We start from the raw sequence: 20,083 nt of genomic DNA, 5'->3' as shown, positions 1-20,083 counted from the left end.
AAGTCCTATACAAAATAAAATAAAAAGCAAGTAAAGTGAAAAAAAAAGTCTAAAACAGTTTTGTAAAACTTCCCTTTCCATAAAATATGTTGTCTGTAAATATCTTTCAGAAATTGTAAGTCTTTTAGACTTTGCAATTTCATATTAGAATTTTTTTTGTTTGTTTGTTTATTCTGATTTAATGATACTTTACTTCTATTGAACCATAATTTCTGATGTGAAGCAAAACACGCTTTAGAACTTTAGATACATTACATATATCATTTATGTATAATAGAAACTGTTTGGGGGCCCAAAACTGAGCCCTGTGGGACTCCACAAACAAGTCCAAACATGAGGAACAACTGTGATCCAGCTTAACAGTTTAATAAAACTAATCCTCCATGCCTTATATGCACAGTGGAGAGATATCATGGACTGTGAATATCCAACAATCCAGCACTAACATTATTCATTTTAGTCTCCTGGATGAAAACTAAACTTACTTTTCTTCAGATTTTTCGGCACCAAAGATCTGTTTTTAGCGAGTCTTAGTCAAGTGGAATAAGGGAAATTGAGGAATGCATTTAGTTATAGTTTTAATCGACAAAATTATCTCTGTACAAAAACACATAACTTAACTATTTAGTAAATTTGATAATTAAACCCCACTTTTATTTGAAGTATATATTAGAAATGTGCCAGGAATTCTTTTCAGCAGCAGGAGAATCTAGTAAAAGCTGAGAATACAGATCTCAAAACTCTATACTGTATGTTTATGTTGCTGTTTGTTTATCAAAGTAAAACACTTATCTTGTACTTGATATAATGAAGCTTTACCTTAATTTAAACATTTACAGTTTTATTTTACACACTTTCATACATATGACAGTAAACACAGCAACCTCACAGGTTATATCTAATGTTATATTTTGTTAAACATAAATCAGATACTATTTCAGCTGTGTAGCATGAAGATATTTTACAGTCTTGGTGTGACTGCAGTAGACTCACACTTGTGCACAGAGCTTTTAGGCTCATCTGTCTTTCTCGCTAGCCCCTCATATCTGTCAGAGGGACCCTGGCCTGGCTTTCTCTGTAGGTGTCCCCAGCTTTTCAAGGACTGACAGAGTTGCTTCTGCAGCAGGTGACTGGCAAAGTTTCAACGCGTGCGTCAAAATAAGACTTTAGAATGATCATGCTTTTGCAATAATATTCCTTAAAAGGAATTATAGTTGCTGTAGAAGATTAAAGATGATGTGGACTGGATGCATTTTGACCTTTTAGAGTAATTTTGCTATTTCAGTAAATTAAAACAAAATAAATGAGTCCTATAGCAACGCATATACACTATGTGCATGATGTATGTATTTCCATATCTGTGACATTTAAGCGACTTGTATTTTATTAACTTTTACTTTAGATGTTTACTGCTATTAAATGCACGTATGTATCATAGATGTCTGAGGAATCATGGACATTTAGTGTTGTGTGAACAGTGCAGGTGAAATTGAATTATTGTAATATAAAAATGATTCATAAACATTTCATATAATATATTCTTAAATGTAATAAAAACATAAATGATGAATTTAAAGACACTCTGAGTCTATTTTAAAGTGTGTATCTTAGCATTAAGATAGTAGTATTTGTTCTCACCATGGACTAACACAATAACTGTTTTAATGGAGGCCAATGTTGTATTTATATATGTTTTGTTTTTATTTGTCCAGTAATATTAGAATGGTACATTGTTAGATACGCATACACTGGGGGATGACATCTTTGTTTTCCCCCCCAAAATGTCATAGAGTAAAGTCAAGTAATTTGAAATATTGTAATAAACTGTAATGTTGAAGCTGCTGTAGCTATTTAACTATAAATATTCATAAACGTCAGGGATGATATAATTATCAAAAACAATGATGAATCTAATGAATGTTTAGTAAACGTCCAAAAGTGAATTTTACTACATTAAGATCATATTATGAGGCCGTGAATACAGCTGTGGAGTAAAAATAATGAATAAAGACTTTTAAAAACAGACATTAAGACATCATCTTCTTTATATTCATGTGCATGAGACAAACTGTATATTTGGAGCTTACATCAGGCTCATACTGTATGAATTCTGCTGTGATTTTCTCACTGTGATTATTATTCTCAACTCTTTTTATTTCATAGAACCACAATATACACTCTGTTCATGCTCATTACACTATTAATCCTAATACTATACTATTAATCCTTTGTATATATAATATAATATAATATAATATAATATAATATAATATAATTATACTATATTATATCATATTATATTATATTATTTAGGGCTGTCAAGATTAATCAAGGTAATCACAATTAAATAAGGCCCTCAATTAGTGCACTAACTTTTAAAAGCGTGCTTTATTGTCCCTTTAAACACACTTTGGTTAAGCTATGTAAGCATCTTCCTGCAGTATCAGTGATGTAAAATAAGTCTTCCTGTGCTCCTTAATATCTCATGTCACTTAAAAATGAAACACCTCGCAGACCACTCAGAGAAAAAGTCAGAAGATCTTTTAAATGTTCTCTTATTTCATTTTCAATCCATATCAAGTTCCTTTTTCTGTGGTTGTTATGATCTTTGACCTTTCTCTAGAAGCAACTCTGTATCCAAACAAGGTCAGCTGAAAAATCCATAAAGCCACAAAACAGTTAAAATGCAAAATAGGAGCATTAACTGTAATTAACTACAAAAATCCTGAGATTATATTAGGTAAAAGTTTAATCTTTTGACAGCCTGAATTATATTATATTATATTATATTATATTATATTATATTACCACTTAACTTGTAACTCACAAATATTTTTTTTCCATTTTAAATATTCATAAGTGATATTTGGGGCCCAGATGGCCCTGGTTCAAGTCTGGCCTGTGGCTCTTTCACCACATGTTGTTCCTCAATCTCTCCTTCCTGTTTCCAGGTATATCCACTGTCTTATTTCTCAAATCAAAAGTAATAATAGCTATATTTAATATTATTATTAGTAGTAGTAGTATCATAAATCTTAAAGAAATAATGATAAAAATATGTGATGTCAATATTCATACTACAGTACCAAACTGTCCTCTTTATGCATATCTCTTGTTCTTCTCTCTACTGCATGGACCATTTCTGCACTATACGTGTCCATGTCCTCCCACTAATGTGCACATAACTGGCTGTCAGTAGGTATACTAGCTCACTTTCCACTAACACCTGTCACTTTAACATTTTAATGTACTATATTCTCATTTTATTGTATTTTTACAACCTTCTTCCTATTTTGTTATATTGCTGCAATACCAGAAGTTTCCCTGTGGGTATCAATAAAATATTATCTTCTTATATAAATAGAGTAAAACTGCTCAAACAGTTAAAAAAAAAAAGGACTAAAAAAGACAGTTCAGATCAATCAGATCTGAAATTAAAGCCTTGAAAATGCCTCAGTGGTAATAATGTGGTCAGCTTAAAATGTTTCAAGTTGGCTGTCAGAATGACTCTAAACCAACCCAGAGCATCAGCAGACCTCGCAGTTATGGTGATGTGCAACCAGAGCGACAACAGAAGAGGCTTGACCGCTGTATGGGATAAAACTGGAGCGATGCACTGAGGAGCAGACACTGGAGCGAGGATATGAACAACCTGGAGGCTGTCAGAGATATCAACTTTTGTCTGTTTTAATGCAAAAGAACATATTTGAGAATTTCAGCTAACTTCAGAGTAACAATTAATTGCTGGTGAAACAAGGCAAACTGTCTTTTACATTCTGCAAACATGCCAGTTGTGAGGATATGAAGATGCTAAAGTTAATGTCAGTTAGAGAAATAGTCTGAAAAATCCATCCTGCATCCAACAAGGCTGGTGCCTTATTCAGCTGTACTTTGGCAATGAGGGTGTCATCCTCCTCTTTGTATCTGTCTCTGCTGTGTTTGGTGATCACACCAGTGTAAAAAAGTTGAAATAAAACCACAGGCATGTGTCATTCTTTTGTGCAGCTTGTGGATTTATTTCAGGTTTTATTTCATTTGAGATGATTCCATCACAATCTCTCATAATACAAGTGTCAAATAATCACGAGGAACAGTGGGCTGATGGGAAGTTGTTTGTGCAGGTGTGTGGATGAAAACCCAGTCAGAGAATTGTATCTGTGACTTTAGAAGGAAAATAAATTGAAGGTTATTGCTTCAATCTCCCACATTACCAGAAGACTGAATGTGATACATAATGCCAGAAAGTGCATCGCTCGGCCATATTGTAATACTGCTCCTATTCAGCAAAGCACAAAAGAAATACCATGGAGAAGCTTTTCTTTATTTATTTCTCATTCAGCAAAGTTAGCTCCAGAGGACATTATAAATTCAGCACAGGGTACAAGTGCACAAACACACGATAGGCACAACTCGCTACACATATTTGACATCCTCTTTAAACAGGAAGCTAATTAGGCAGCTTGAATTGGTAAAACACGTTGCTGCCACACTGCTGCTCTTTGATCATCACGCGTGCTGATTGAAGCATGTCTGAAACAGATGACGGCCGCTTGTTATCAGGCTCAAAGCCCCAGGATCCATTTGCAGTGCTGGCATCTCAAGCACCTCATGTTCATCCTCTGAAGAAGGTGAGACAATCCATTAAGTGAAAGGCATAAACACTCAACTCTGGGAACCTGATTGTTGGCGCTGTCTCCCATCCAGCCCATCTGACTGCAGCGGACTGTGGGTTTTATACAAGACAACTCAAGGCCTGAGATGGAACATTGAGAAAGAGAAGACAAAGGGAAATAAGACCATATGGCACTTTCAAATCATAACAAAGAAACACAACTTTTAGAGAGGCCTCGTAGCTGTGACTCTGCTCTGAACACTGATTATCATGCACTGGTGGTACAAATTTACATGCAAATTCACATTTTTAGAATAATTTAATCAACAACATGGTTTATCAGTGGTTCCCAACCTGGGGTCCGTGGACCCCTAGGGGAGCGCCAAAGATCTCATGGGGGACAAGGACCCTGTCTGCTCTGACCTTGTCAAAATAAGCCTTACGTATTTTTTTAAATCATTATTATAAACACGATGTATGACAGCATAGTAGAGCTGCCCTAAAAGATTAAAAAATGAGGACAACATGTTGATTTTAATGTAAATCAGTGAACAATTTATGAGGAAAAACAATTGATTTTATTGAAACTATAAGGGGATATATTTACAAGAAAAGAAACTCAGAATTTTACAGTTTTAAAAAAACCTTAAATTTTGACATTAGAATTCAAAAATTTGGAGCATAGGTGGAGCAAGAGGGTGGCTTATGGGGTCTATGCCCTGGTTATTTTCTTATAAGCCCCTAATCATTCAGGTTGGTTTTAAGTATGCTGCTAATGAGTGTTATGATAGATCAGGGGTCATCAACTACATTTGTACAAGGGCAAGCTGTTTCCTTGGTGGGTACTTTGGGGCCGAACTCTCAGATAGACTAAATTTATTTTAAAAACAAGAGAAAGAAAGAAAAACAAGTTGGTATAATTCTCATATTTTTGTTGAAAGATATTTTTGTTCAAGTTTACATAATTTTTAGCCTCCAACTGTGAGATCAGTCGCTATTCTGCCGCCAGCCACAGGGGGGCGATTGAGGTATTTTAGTCAAATATATCTGGGTCTGTCATGTTTTCCATAACTGGGTTTGATGCTGATATGCTGCATAGTTATACACTCCCAAAACACCTGAAGACAAAAGTTGACACAACGGCAGCTTTGATCAAGAATTGCTAGTATCAGCCGACAGGTGGATTTGAATATAAAGTCATTTCTGATTAAATTGTTTTAATCTAAATTGTTTTAAAGGCTGTTTACAACAATGTATATTATTTATACAATAATAATAATAATAATAATAATAATAATAATAATAATAATAATAATAATAGCTCAAGGGTGTTTATAAAAACAATAACTGAAATACCACAACATAATTTCACATTTTCTGAATTTAATAATATTGTGGGGGCCTGATGAGAACATGTGGGGGCCTGATGTGGCCCCCAGACCAACAGTTGATGATCACTTTGATAGATCAATGCTAAAATAAATAAGCAATAAACAATAATGCCTTGCTGATCACAACACGGATATTAAAGTTTTAAAGCCAAACTTAATGAGAAAATCTGATCCTTTTTTTACCTTCAAGAATTTATGTATGGAAGATGATTGGGGTAACTGAAAACAAGGCATGCAATTTATTTTTAATCAAAAGAAAAATAATTCTGGAAAACAGAATTCTGACTTTAATCTCAGGATTTAAAAAAAGTTTACACGCCATTTTTCTAATCCTCTTCTGCGCTTATGCACTCTCCGAAGTATAAGAACCACTTTAAACATTGTTCTAAATTTACATTTTTAAGCATTCTTGTGAATCAAACAACATCTCCAACACCAATGTTTTCTTTTTATGCCCTTTGTTTGGAAATGCATAGATTCAAATATAAACTTTTTTTTTTACCAGATCCCTGACCTACCTATGCAATGACGCACAAAAAAAAACAAAACATTTGATATTATAGGAGGCAGAAGCAAAAATAATTGATCTCCAACATGGTTTATCATGATATGACTGACACTCTTAGGGCAGTTAGATTAAGAAAAAAATATATTAGCAATGAAGGTTTTTTTTGATTGAACAGCATCAGTTTTGCCTTTATGATGCACAGATTTGGTGGCATTTTAAATTTAAATTTTTGTTTTAAATTGCGTAAAAATAGTGCATAAAACTGTCCGACAAGGAAAAAAAAATTAATCAAAGCGCCTGCCCTAGGACTGTACTTTTTTTGGGTTTAGCGCCGGATATTAAACATGTCCAGCTTAGCCCCGGATTTCAAGATATAAAAATTATGAATTTACAACAAAAATGTGCAAGAAAACCAAACAGTGGTAGGAACAGTTGTGACTGGATTATTGACTTAATAACCCAAAAAATTCTAAGCTTTGGTTGAAGTCCATTTTTCAACTTTAAAGTGAAGATGTACTGTTTTTTATTCTCCAGAATTAATGACTATTTAAACTTGAGGATTTTAAGGGGAGTTTCTATTCTTTTTTTTTTTTTTTTTTTTTGAGTGTCTTTATACACTGTCATGCTAATGAATAGTTTACACATAGATCTTTTGTCACAAAAAGTGTATTTATTCTTATTTTATTGGGATTTTATTAATAAAAACAACTAAAATTGATGAGCACTTTTACCAGGTGGGTCCTGGGGGGGCTTAGCTTCTCTTAGACACTAGTAAGGTGGGGGGGCCCTAAAGAGAAAAGGTTGGGAACCACTGGTTTATATCACCCACATTTTCAGTCAGAAACTTTAGCATTACATTTTGGCACATGCTTGTCCCCTGTCATCTTCTTCCATAAGCAGAAATGCATCTGAATCGTTGTAGAAATTCATGTTAAAACTACTTTATTAACTAGTTTTATATTAGTTCCCTCTATTTTATTTTAATTCAACTGCACAGTTGAACAAATGCCTGGTGTATGAGAGCGTCTGTATATATTCTAAATGGATGCACAGTGTGGCTGATATCAACAATAAACACATCACTGGGATTGCAACTTTAAAACATGAACTTAAAAGTAATCTTGTTCAAAAATCAGCTCTTTTATAAACTACAGGTGAATTTGTCCATCTTAGACAATGTGTTTGCAAAAAGGTGAGAGAAATAGAACCATAACTGATGCATGTCTGCACCATTCCTGAAAGGTTTTAATAACTTTGAACTTCTCTAGAATTTTTGCAAAGCAGCAAACATTATTGTTATGCATGCTATACTAAAATACACACTGCATTAACTGCATTAAAGTAAAAAATGAGGCAGCACAGACAAGCATATCAGAAGTACACAGTGGGGATTAAAGAATTCTAGCCGACATGCTTGATTGTGGTGCAAAGCTCACCTATGACGCCTACATGTGTCCAACTTCTCCCTTGTACATTTTACCAGCTTTAAAAGTGAACAGTTATAGATTTCCCAGAAAAGGTCCAAAACTTGCGCACCGCTGAGAGCAAGAGGAAGCTGAATTCAACAGCTCTGCTTGAGTCACATTAGATTGTTAATAGCTCTCAACAGCCCTCTTTTTTGATGGTCATATTCATTCGTCATCCACTGTCAGAGAAACAGATCTGCTGTTTGAATAACATGAATGATAACTGCTTTTTCTTGTAAATTCATGAAATCTTAAATTCTTCTCTATATTTGTGTATCATAGATGTTAATGGAAACCATTAGTTACATTTAGATGCACTCTAAAGGAATAAAAAAGGCCAGTGTGCTTTCTGTAGTCTTTTATTTCATTCAGATTTTTTTTACATGTGTACAGTCAAGAAGCAGATGGTGAAAGATATCCGTGGAGGAAAAGCTTCTCTGTCCGGCACATTAGATCATGTGTGTGACCTGCGATCTGTGCAGACTCTGCTGGTTTTCTTATCTCAACACTCAGCAAAGTCAAGAACCCTAACGCTCGCTCCTTTTTCACAAAGCTGACTCCAAACTGAACATCTGTAGACTCTACTACTAAGACCAGGATTTGAAAACTGCTCTGTCGGCGTCTGTCTCTGCTGCATGCTCAGTCTTGTCTAAGAATTTTAGCTAAACACACAGCTGTCAAATTTATGCATTTATATTCACTGACTCCTAACTGTTTGGTTTTCAGGCAAATTAACAAAATTGATAGTTTTTACGGAGTCCCTCAGTCCACCCTCGGCTTTGGCTGAGTTTCAGATGTAGTTTAAGAAATATGCTGAAAAATCTGCTGAGGAATTAAGCTTGGGTAAAAAGTGACAAACACTTTTTTCTGTGTTTTACAAGAAAATTTGTACTCATGTCAGGGGTGGGTTTGGACATTTTCAGGCCCTGGGCAAACACAGGCATGGGGCCCCAGCCAAAAACGACTGTTTAGTAATGTTATTTATACAGAAATGTCCAGGTGGATTTTAAAATGGCTATTGATTACTATAAATGGAAATCAGGTAACCAAAAAACATCCGATCTATGTAACATATGTCAATTTATTCAAAGAAAAAAAAAACGGTTCCTATTTGGATTTCTTTTTCCTTTTTTGGTCATGTTTTACCAACTTAACCCTTTGAAAAAGTGGCCAAATATTTGATCATAAATTTGTTATAAAATATATAATAACAGTTACACTAGTTGACTAGTTTTTGGTGTTTTAATAAGAGATAATTCACAATAATATGTACATTTTACTATTTAAAGCAGTGGTGGGTAACTGGGGGCCACATGGGGCCCTTCTCCTCACTCAATGTGGCCCATGAGTTAATTCAAATAGCAACAAATTATAAAAATGTGGGAAATGTGATCAAATCTGCAATTTTTACAATTTTCTATAACTATCTTTGATCACTGGCCTAAGTTAGCAAAGAACTAGAAATAAAATGAGCTTGAATTGTTGCTGTTAAAAGAATATGTGCATGACTTAATGCATTTGTTAAAAAATATAAGCAAAAAAAAAAAAATACTTCAACAACCATTAACTATTATGTGCATTAAATTCAAACCAGTTTAAAGTGGCTTATATTCTTTGTTGAGCTCATCAAAGTTAGCGTTACTGTTTGCAGATTTTCATTCCTTTGGTCAAATCAAAAGACATTTGAATTTTTAGATGTGGAGAATCCCACAATTTGCAACAATTTGACCCTCCGGCAGTGAGAATAAAAATAATGTGGCCCTCTCCGTGACCAAAGTTGCCAATTTCTGATTGAAAGCTTTAATGTCACTATAACATGATCCACTTTACTTAATATATCACGCTTTTAATGAGCCTTTAAAATTAGAAATGGCCAGAATACAAGTCAGTGCAGGAGAAAGGGTTAAGTTAATTATGTGTTTAGGGGTCCCTTAGCAGTCCTACCTTTGCCTAATGGTAAAGTCCACCTCTGACTCGGAGCTCAGATTAAGAGTTTCAGGACTTTACTGTGAGCAGCAGGAGAGAAAATTTTAAAACCAATTAAACATTATTTCCAACATATTTATTTGCTGGATACATGCAAGCGATTCGAATGATACATGTTGTACAGATGAAAATTATGGGATACATAAAAATGCATGAACTGCGTGACCTTTAATGTTTTCTTTACTTACTTTAATACCAAACACTTGATTTGGTCGTCTTACTTACCGATATACTGTCAGCCTCAGCTCCTTTAAATCTAAGTGGACTGAATGCCAGTTTTCTAAAGCACTCTTGCAGACAGGAACGTACATTTTGAGCAGATTAATTAAGCTAATAAAATGAGTCATTTATCAGCTGTGATTGCTTTTGAACTAATGATACTGCAATGCTTTTTAGCACGCTCCATGCTGACAAATGCAGGCAAATCATAGTTCCTATTCTTAAAATTGCATTTTTTTCTTCCAGATGAGATCTATACAAAGAATAGCAAAAGTAAGCATTTTTATTCAGATGAACACACCATGACAGAAGCTGGAGTTGTGCAGAAATGTTGCATTTTTGTGGCTCCTCAGGCATCAAGCTGCATCAGCTCAGTTGCTTCTTCACATGCAGACTGGAGGCTGATCTGAATGCAGACACTCTGTCCTACTGAACAAACTTGTGGATTTGTGACCGCTCAGGTTCTGCAGCACCATGCACGCACCGAAAACTCCACAGTAGGACAGATACACTCACTGTTGTCACCAGAAAGTGGATATTTTTGAGATATTTTCATGCAGGTTTAAGGATGATTTTCTTTCCTCAAAGAAATCCTAGACTTGATTTTAAGATATCTGAATTTGGCTGTCTGGTGTCTCTCTTTGTTTATTCATGCCACCTTCTTTAAAGTGAACTCTGGAAGATTAAATATGTATTCCCCTCTCAGTATCCCTCCACCTCCCCTGCTGGTGCAGCTTTCTAACCCAACGAGGCCCCCTACAGGTGCAGGCTCGCTGATGCTGAACTGAGCAGGTGCATAAAGATGGAAGCCTTTTATTTTGTCTTTTGACCCATTTTTGCAGTCATCTGCATGCTTCTTCTCTGCAGGAGGAGACGATGACTTAAACATGAGAGACGCTGAGATGACACTAATGAGAAGATTCTGGGCTCCAAATGTAGCTAAAGTACTTTTTTTTATCAGGATCTTTTAACTATGCAGTTGAAGGAGAATATTTCTAATAAACACTTCCTTTATGAAACACACAGCCTCCTCTGAAGAGTTATAGTACAGAAATGTCTGATTTATTTTTATACTGCTGAGGACATTTGACTTAAAGTCTCTTTTGTTGTGAAGGACTCTGACTGAGCTCAGACTTTCCTTGAAAAACCACACTTCAGCTCTTTTGTTCACTTTCACTGAAGTGAATTAATCTGCACCATATTTCTCCCCCTATCCTATTGCGCCACACCGTGGATACTCCAAGTCTCTGTCTGTGTCTGACATAGAAGCAGTGCTAATTGTGTGTGCAGTGTTTGTCTAGTTTGTTTTCAAAAGGCGGTGTGATGACGCTCTCAAGATCCTTAACAATGGCATAACCGTGCGCTTTAAAGGACAGTCAGGTTTGCTGTGATGTCTGTTCATTAAAGGGAGAAAAAACAGACATTTGATTGTGGTGATGAGCGCTGCTGGAGTCAGATGAAGTTTGCCTGTTAGACATTTGCAGGTAGAAGCTGCAGGACGCCAACTGCGGACCTCTGCTTCCATCTTGTGGCCACTTGGCGTAACATTCTCTCCTCTCCTCCTCCTCCCTCCCTCCATCCCTCTCTGTTTAATATCGGCACTGTGGCGAATCTAATCTGGATCTCCTTTAAGGCAATAAAACCCAGATAGCTTCCTTTAAATGAAAAGCACCGCTTATTATAGCTTTGAAATCCTCGTTTATTTGGCGATGTGCGTGATAGAAAAATGATTCATGTCGAGGTTCAAATGGGCAGGATGACGAAGATCCATGGTGTCCCAAGTGCACATTTCCTCAAGTATTGTATTCCAAGGTATATAATAGTGTTATCCACGCAGGTTGAACTATGCTGCACGCCGGGATGGTTGTTTTAATGTCGCCTGCTTTATCCCTCCAAGCAGCCAAAAGCAATTTCCGATAAATCTTACCCTGTTGCTGAGCTGATGGAGGAGTAGTGTAATTTTCTGGTGCGTTAATGACAAGCAAGGGTGCAAAGCAAATTTTGTACCCCGTTAAAAAAAGAAAAACAACGTTTGTTTTGAATTTTCACGCACGGCTTGTGTTTTTATTTTGTGCCAGGAAGGGAGTTGCGCACTGCTGACTGAATTGGACATAAAATATATGTTGAAAGAAACAGTTTGGAGAATAAAAGTTCAGGATTTAAGGATCAGTTTGGTGCGTAATGGGAAAAAATAAAATCCAAGATAGTACAAATATATATATTTGATGGAGCAAGGGGATTTAAAATTAAGAAATGCATTTTAAAAATGTTATTTCTTGTCCAGCTGTGTTTGCGCATCAATCCAATCCATGTGCCTCTATCTCCAACTGGAGAATATCTCCAACCAGCATAAATTCCCATCGCTATTATGAGCATTTTTTACTCCTCTTGAAATTTAAAACATTTCTGTTATATTTAACTTGCAGGCGCAACATGCAGGAAATCGTAAACTTGGGTAATCCGTCGGTGCAGATTGCGCACAGTGGCTCAGTTTACACCTGATGCGTAAAAACCAAAAACCGGACTCTAGTGGGAGGAAAATTGTGTCAAATATATTTCCATGTGTCTATTTCAGCAGTCGGCCCACGCATACCAGCGGGACTCAAAGCAAACAAGGAAGAACACTGTCTGGTATTTAAAAATAGTTTTTGCGCTCTGAGGAGCGACTTTTTTCAGACAGACAAGAAGCAGCCTTTCACTCTGCAGAATAGGGGATGCAGGGAAAAGAGAAATGAGAAGGCTGTTGTTGGCATAGCTCTATCAAGGAAGAAGGACTCCCTGTTATCCGTGAATGGGGCTTCTCTTTTTGACCAGAATAGATATAGCACGAATTTTTAATTCGTTTTTCTTTGAGCGACAACAATGCTTTATTTGAAAGCTTGATACAATTTGGGGTTTGTGAAAGATCCTTTTCTCCTTGCCCGAGCCCAGCTGTCCATATGGGAGACAACGTGTGCAGCAAAGATCACAATGGCACCAAGTGACAGGCAGGACAAAAAGCCCAAGGATGCATCTCCCTGACTCTGAACAGCACCGAGCAACTCTGTCAGTCTCTATCTGCACTGTCTGCATCCTGCTGCTCGTTAACATGCACGCCTCTAACACCCAGCAGAAAGCAGGCCTGGCCTTTTGTCTCTGTGTTGTGTCGTGCACTGTATTATGCAATGATAGAGTCACAAAAGTGCCTGATCACTGAGGGCAGTGGGATGCTTTAGCGTCTACATTTTCTTTTTACGCACGAGGTTGGAATTGTCTTAAAGCGAGCTCACATCTATTTAAAATCAAAATAACAAGCTTCATCCAAAAAAATCCTGTTATAAATCAGATTTTCCTTTTTTTTATTTTAAAGCATTATTTGGCACGCTCTGCGTATTTTCTGTCCATGTCGAAAGACTTTATTTTTAAAAAAAATACAAACAAGTTGCGGATTTTTTGCCCTACAAGCTCAACCAGTGGCACAACACAAAACCTTTCTGTCAGGGACAAATTGAATCTGTGTCGCCTACAAAGCAGTAGCCCCTTGAGACTCAATTCTGTAAATAATTAGCAAATCTGCCCAATTTGGCTGTTTGTTCAGTGATGATAGGGGCGACTCTAACATCTGCTGTGACATTTCTGTCCCGGGACAAACAGAATGCATGGATTTTTCTACTCGGTTATCATATTTACCCAAGATATTGACTGAGGGCTGATAATCCGCAGTGCGCAGCGGATCACTGGGGAGTCATTTGCGCTTGTTTTGGTCCAACCATAACGAACATGGACACTAATGGAGCAGAGTGTATTTAATGCGTAATATCAGAGCTGCCATGTTATATTATAGCATGAAAAATAACTTTATTAGGAGGTTAAAGCGCATTTAAGCCGTGCGTAATTTATCCAAGGTTGGTTTTGGTGAAACAATGAAGGCTGGTGACTCATTGATTATTCCTGCTCTGTAACGAGATAACAAAACATTTATTGCATTAAACGATTTTTTTCCCCCCTTTACGCTGTCTGCCACTTTACACCCCGGGCTGGGAGTGGTGGAGGATGCTGACAAAACGGAGAGCTTTTCATTCAAAAGCTTCTTTAGTGGAGAAGCCCTCTTATATTAAGTGAGTGGATTTTAGTCCCGTTTCACAAGTGACTTTCGGCTCTTTATGGCTGAGGTGTTTGGATTGGAAAAAAAAAAACATTTTCCGGATTAAATTTGCCTAAAAGGAAAAGGAGTGAAGTGCGCTGATTTATTCTCATTTTGGAACCCATAATGTGTCTGGTTCGCCCCCTTTTTGGCGTTTTCTTTTTGATGATAAATCGAATTAACACGTGCGTAAAGCAGAAATCTTTTTTTAAATCTTAGATTTAATTTAAAAATCGTTTTTTTTTAAATATTAAGTCATAAACAAAGATTGTGCCATTATTAAACAGGTATTTCCTCCTTCAAAAATCCCTCTCTTATTTTGGAAAATTATAAAAATATAATATTGGATTTGGATCGGCAGGTTTACGCACCCGAAAAGTCTCAACATTTGCCACAAAATATTTACAGGAAATAAAAACAAAAGGAAAATGGCTGAAAAGTTGCCAGTGTTTATTCATGGCCATAAATATTTTTTCGGTCCATAAAAGAAGCAAGAAATTAAAATTTCTATAATTATAAAGTGGTTCGTACGTGCTGATAATAACACGAAGGGACAAAAGAAAAAGAGGAAAACATCTCTACAACCAACACACAACATACTTTACAAAAAAATTCACAAGAAGAGCATTGACATTCTGAATAAAATCTATAAGGGAGAGGTTCGGACCCAGTTCTCTTAACGAAAACATGTAAACACGGCGCACACATGAGCCCCGAATAAAAATGGTAGTATATATATGAGTCAAGCTGCAAAAATGAAAAGTCTTTTGTTTTTTGTGTTTTATCTTTTTTCTTTGCTCTGTGGTGAAACTCCCTATCGTGCATCCAAGCCAAGTCTCTATCATTTCTCTCACCAAGTCCACTGTTGCGTTTGCACCAAGTGATGTGCTGTGGGGAACTGTGCCGTGGCCGCGGCGCTGTACTGCGCGTTATACTGCATGTGTTGGAGTGACTGGGCACTATAAGCCGAGAAGGGGATCCCGGCCTGAAAAGTGGCCGCCAAGTCCTGAGCTTTAAGAGTGTGACAAGGCTTTCCATCCCTGACTAAGACGGGCACGGCCACCCGCCTGGGAGAAGGGAGATGGGTCACTTCCATACCTTTCTCGGCCCGGGCTCTCTTCATCTTATACCGGTGGTTCTGGAACCAGATCTTCACCTGGGTCGGGGTGAGGCGGATCAGGCTGGCCAGGTGCTCCCTCTCTGGGGCGGACAGGTACCTCTGCTGTCTGAAGCGGCGCTCCAGCTCGTAGGTCTGCGCCTTGGAAAACAACACCCTCCTTTTCCGCTTCTTGCCGGAGTCGCTGCCGCCGCTGCTGGAAGTTTCCTTATCGTTGTCCGGCGATTCGTCGTCTGCGGACGGCTCCGGGGACTTGGCTGAGTCCTGCGAGCTGGCGGAGAGGCCGTGCACTGCGGCAAGAAACGGGAGAAACACTGTCAAAATGTTATGTTGTAAAGTTCTCAGAGACATTCAGAAAACACATTCATTCAGCAAAAGTTGAAATGCTTTCATGCGCAATAAGAAATAACCTGTTAATGATTACGCACAGGATGGAGCATGCAATTAAGAAGATTTTACGCATCAAACATGGCTGAGTGTTAAAAACGAGAACCCTGATGGCAAATTTGAACTCTTTTGTGTGATTTTGAACTGAAAGCCAGCACAAAATTATTCCTCTGCTCCAATGTGCACAGGCAGAGCGAGTCAGTGAAGCATTAAAAGGTGCATTGTCTGCCTGTAAATCCCCTCACAGAATGCACTCTCAGATTTTGCACCGTGCTTCTGCTCTGAATAACTTTCAGCTTTCCTCCGTGTTTATCCACGGTGCTTCATCGATCAAAATCTTGCAATGGAGCCCAGACACTGCATGCATTTGTTGAGCTGTAAACGCCTCAAGACGAGCGCAGCAGTGCACGGTGCATAAAGATGAATGCTGCACGCCACCCAAGGGCACCGTTAGGGTGGATAAGGAGGCTGCGTGCCATCAATTATGAATTAATGCAACTGCAGAGCTTAAAATATCACAAAAGTCATTATGAAGAGAATCAGGAAGGAATCTTAGACTCTACTTACATGAATACTGAATACTGTCCGTAGTAGCAAGCCATCGTGTGTAAGGATTGTCACTACTGTCATAAAAGGGGTTCTTTAAAGGCAGATTTTGAACGTTTTCTAGAGGACTTTGCACCAAAACTCCAGTGGTTTTCGTCGTGGATGTGGTCTCCGATCCCTCCGTGTCTTCCTCCGCTCCGGTGATAGATCCTTCTTCGTCATTCGTGTCAGGAAGGTCCAAAATGTCCTTTACAGAAAAGCCCGTCTTTGTGTTGGTCAACGACATATTCTGGTGGAGGGGGGGAAATATTCAGGGAAAAGTTGCTGCAACCAGCTTCTCTCACAATCCGCCGTTCTGAAACAAAACCAAACAAAAAGAAGCAGATGCGATGTTTCAGGAGGGGGAAAAAAAAATGGGATGAGTAAGAGTCGCTCTACGCTGAAGTACAGTCAAAGCAGCCTCTGTGGATAACCATTGCCTAAGCAAGTAGCTGTGGATTCAGTGTCTGTAAGTCCAGGAAGAATGCCAAAGTGGCTGAAGTGCTATATGTGGCTCATGGATACTGTGCTACTGCTGGGTGCTAGAGGGAAATAAGCCATTACCTTGTCCGATCAGTCCATATAAGGTTGGTCTGAACACATGAACCTGCAGTGAAAAAGCATTAAAACACGCGAAAGGTTGGCCACGTGTGGGCGGGTCTTAGGAGTCAAGTGGATGAAGACAGTGTTTGCAGATGTGAAATTGTGGGTTTTGGGGAGATCCGAGCCTCTACCATTGGTGCTTCAGAGCATGATGAGTGGTATAACGTGTCAATTAATTACAAAGACGGGGAGGGCCTTTTTTACACCCTATTTACATACAAAGAACCTCCAAGTAGCTTTATACTCACAATACTTAAAAAAAAAGCCCGTTTTAACAAATTGCAACCACTGATATTTCTGATTTTGCTTCCACCACAATAATCTAAACACAGATTTAGAATAAAATAAAACATTAGAAGCAGATGTGCGTGCGTAAAGTTTTACGCACGGATGGGAACCTCGAGGAAAGGCGGCTATTGTTGAAAGATTGGAGGATAATTTATGTAAACCTTTTGTGTCAATATTTTTGCCAGGGCTTAAGGACAAGAGGGAATGTTGAAACTGAAGCAGGACTGTTTGTCTGAAAGCGTTAAGCAAGTATTTAAGACAGTAGGCCATGCGGATCTAACAGTCATGATGATGTGCGTAAAATAACACCAAACACAGCCACAATGATGCGTAAAATTGAATAGAAATATTAACAATAAAAATGTGATTTTTTTTGAGTGGATCTGATTCAGAATATTAAATAAAAACAGTAAAGGCCTCATCTTTATGTAACTCTGCTATTAAATAATTCTTTTTCTTTTTTTTGTTTTGTTTTTTTCTAACTATATCCCCTAGTTTCCATCGTAGCAGCCCATCCTAATATTTGTTTTCCCCCCTCCTTAAAGTGCTCCCTCTTGGTTTTTCAGTGGAAATCCGACTATCATTGTTGCTTACTTTATTTTCCTTCACTTCAAGACTTTCCCTTTCGTTCTCCTCCCTCTGCTTGCTCTCCAGTATGTGATGTGGGTGACAATGTTTCACGTTTTTTTTTTTTTTTTTTTACCAAGTCCTCTGCGCATCCTGGGTGGTCGGACCCGGGCAAACACAAATACAAACCGATTGCTAAGCTGCAGACAATGGGGGAAATGTAGACAAATGTCCGGCTCCTGTTGGAAGCTTTTGTCCGGCCGCAGTTTTTGCATTTATTTCAGGGGCGAAATAATAGATGATTGACGCCCCGTGCACAATGCTTTCTAACTGTTTGGAATAAATCTGAGGTTGTTCCTAGTTGTCATGGCATTCAACTGCTTTCAATGGACTATCTCTTCATTCAACTTCTGGATCCTTCCACAATATTAAGGAAAGTCCTTCATCTCAGCACACATACGCTCTCACACTCACGCACGCACGCACAGTCTGTCTCCTTTTAGAGCTGGGACTATTGTGTCTTTAAGATTCTTTTAGTTCCACACATTGACTAAAATTGAATTAAATAGGGTGAATAAATTGTAACACATTCTACAGATTCTCAGCATTTTTTTTCTCTCATTAGTGTGATTTTTCTCATTTATTAGAATAAAGTTAAATTTAATATTAGTGTGATTATGGTGTGAAATGAAAAGATTATTTCTGGATCAGTTTGAAGGTTCCAGAATGCACCTGACACAGGCCTGAGGTAAATATTTCACCAGACTGGCAGAATTAATCACAAGTCTCAACATCCCACAAAGGCTCCATTGAGCTGAGCGGGCTATATGGACAAACTGGAGCTGCGCCTGAGCCTCTATAAGGCAGAGAGAGGTTACTGACCTGATCCACCAAGTAATGCTGCACTGCTAAATCCGACATGTGAAGGGACATCCAGCCACCAGCAGACACCCACAGAGCTTTACGCACCGCGCAGGAATGGCCCCGGCTGCAGCCTCTGTGCGCATCTCATCAGGAAACTCTCTTGGCCCATGTGGGACATTATTTCACTCAGACTTATGTAGTGTGAGGAGCCAAATCAGGGTGTGCTAGAGCACGCAGGCTTATTCTGCTTTGCTTTTGCCGTGCGTGGCACGGTGACAAGGGGGAAGTCACAGTGGGGTTTTTTGGTGACGGTGACAGGGGAGCGCACTGGGCTGTGGTCAGGGGGACTGGGGATGAACTATTTGATCAATTGAGCCGAGGGGTTTCGGCAAGAGGAGGTAAATGTGCACAGGCTAAGTGGACGTGCTCCACTTGGAGAGCCTATCGCTCTGTGTTTACCTGTTTACTTTTACAGGTAGTTCAAACAGGCCGCGTGCCTTTTCGCTCTGACAGAGGCCAGTGACCAAGCTGTGGCTGCAGAGCGGGACGGGAGCAACACCGGAGACTGTTGACAGTAATGTGAACATCTGATCAGGATGCTTCCGGAGGAGATTAATTACAATTTTACATCATTAATTTACAGTTAAATTACGCGTTTAATTTTTTTAAATTGTGTTTTTATTTTGAAGGATTATTATGATGTTAATACCATTATTATCATTGTTGTTAGTGCTATTAATATTAATATTTCTAGTCATTATTTTAATCTTTGTAATTTCCAGCTGGTTGTTAGAGTTCCTTCTGAATTTCTAAGTAATAAAAGTTTACTCCAGCGTTAAACAAAGTTAGAAAGTAGTTAAATCTTTTTTACCAAATCCGTTGGGACACCACGCTTTCCCCTTTTCATTTGCCAAACATATTCAGTCCTCATTTAGGGCTGTGTGTCTGAAAAGTGTTTGTATGTGCTGGGGGTGTTAAACCAGAGAAGAAGATCTAGTGAAAAGGGCCTCTGAGCTGCAGATGCACCAGGATTTAAAGGACAAAGCAGGACGCAGGGCTGCTGCTTCCCATCACCCGCTAATTTGAGTTCAGCTGACATTAAATCTTCAGCTCTGACACCAAAAACGACCCACAGTTAAAGTATTCCTCATCTGACTTTCTGTGCGTAAAAACGCACGGACTAACCTTTTTTTTTTATGTGCAGTAATTACGCTATCACCAGTTTCGCCAGTGCTCCCATTTTAATATTATAAGCAACCGAGCTTACTGGCTCATTATTAAAGCTCGTTACATTTTTTTTTCTGATCCCAGCTTTGCAATCAAACGTACAGCAGAATGGACTCATCCAAAAACAATTAATTTTTCGG

At 38.2% G+C, this 20,083-nt stretch overlaps 1 protein-coding gene across 1 annotated transcript; it reads right to left on the bottom strand.

The window, feature by feature from the left end:
* Window positions 1-15,155: 15,155 nt before the first annotated feature.
* nkx2.2a (NK2 homeobox 2a) lies at window positions 15,156-18,785 on the bottom strand. Its single transcript, XM_041813365.1, is given in 3 exon segments — window positions 15,156-15,712; window positions 16,377-16,694; window positions 18,731-18,785. Coding segments are annotated over 3 exon segments (930 nt in total).
* Between the last annotated feature and the right edge of the window lie 1,298 nt (window positions 18,786-20,083).

This window comes from Cheilinus undulatus, linkage group 18 (assembly GCF_018320785.1).
Source record: "Cheilinus undulatus linkage group 18, ASM1832078v1, whole genome shotgun sequence".
NCBI classification, from domain to species: domain Eukaryota; kingdom Metazoa; phylum Chordata; class Actinopteri; order Labriformes; family Labridae; genus Cheilinus; species Cheilinus undulatus.
This window is presented reverse-complemented; position numbering and strand designations above follow the sequence as displayed.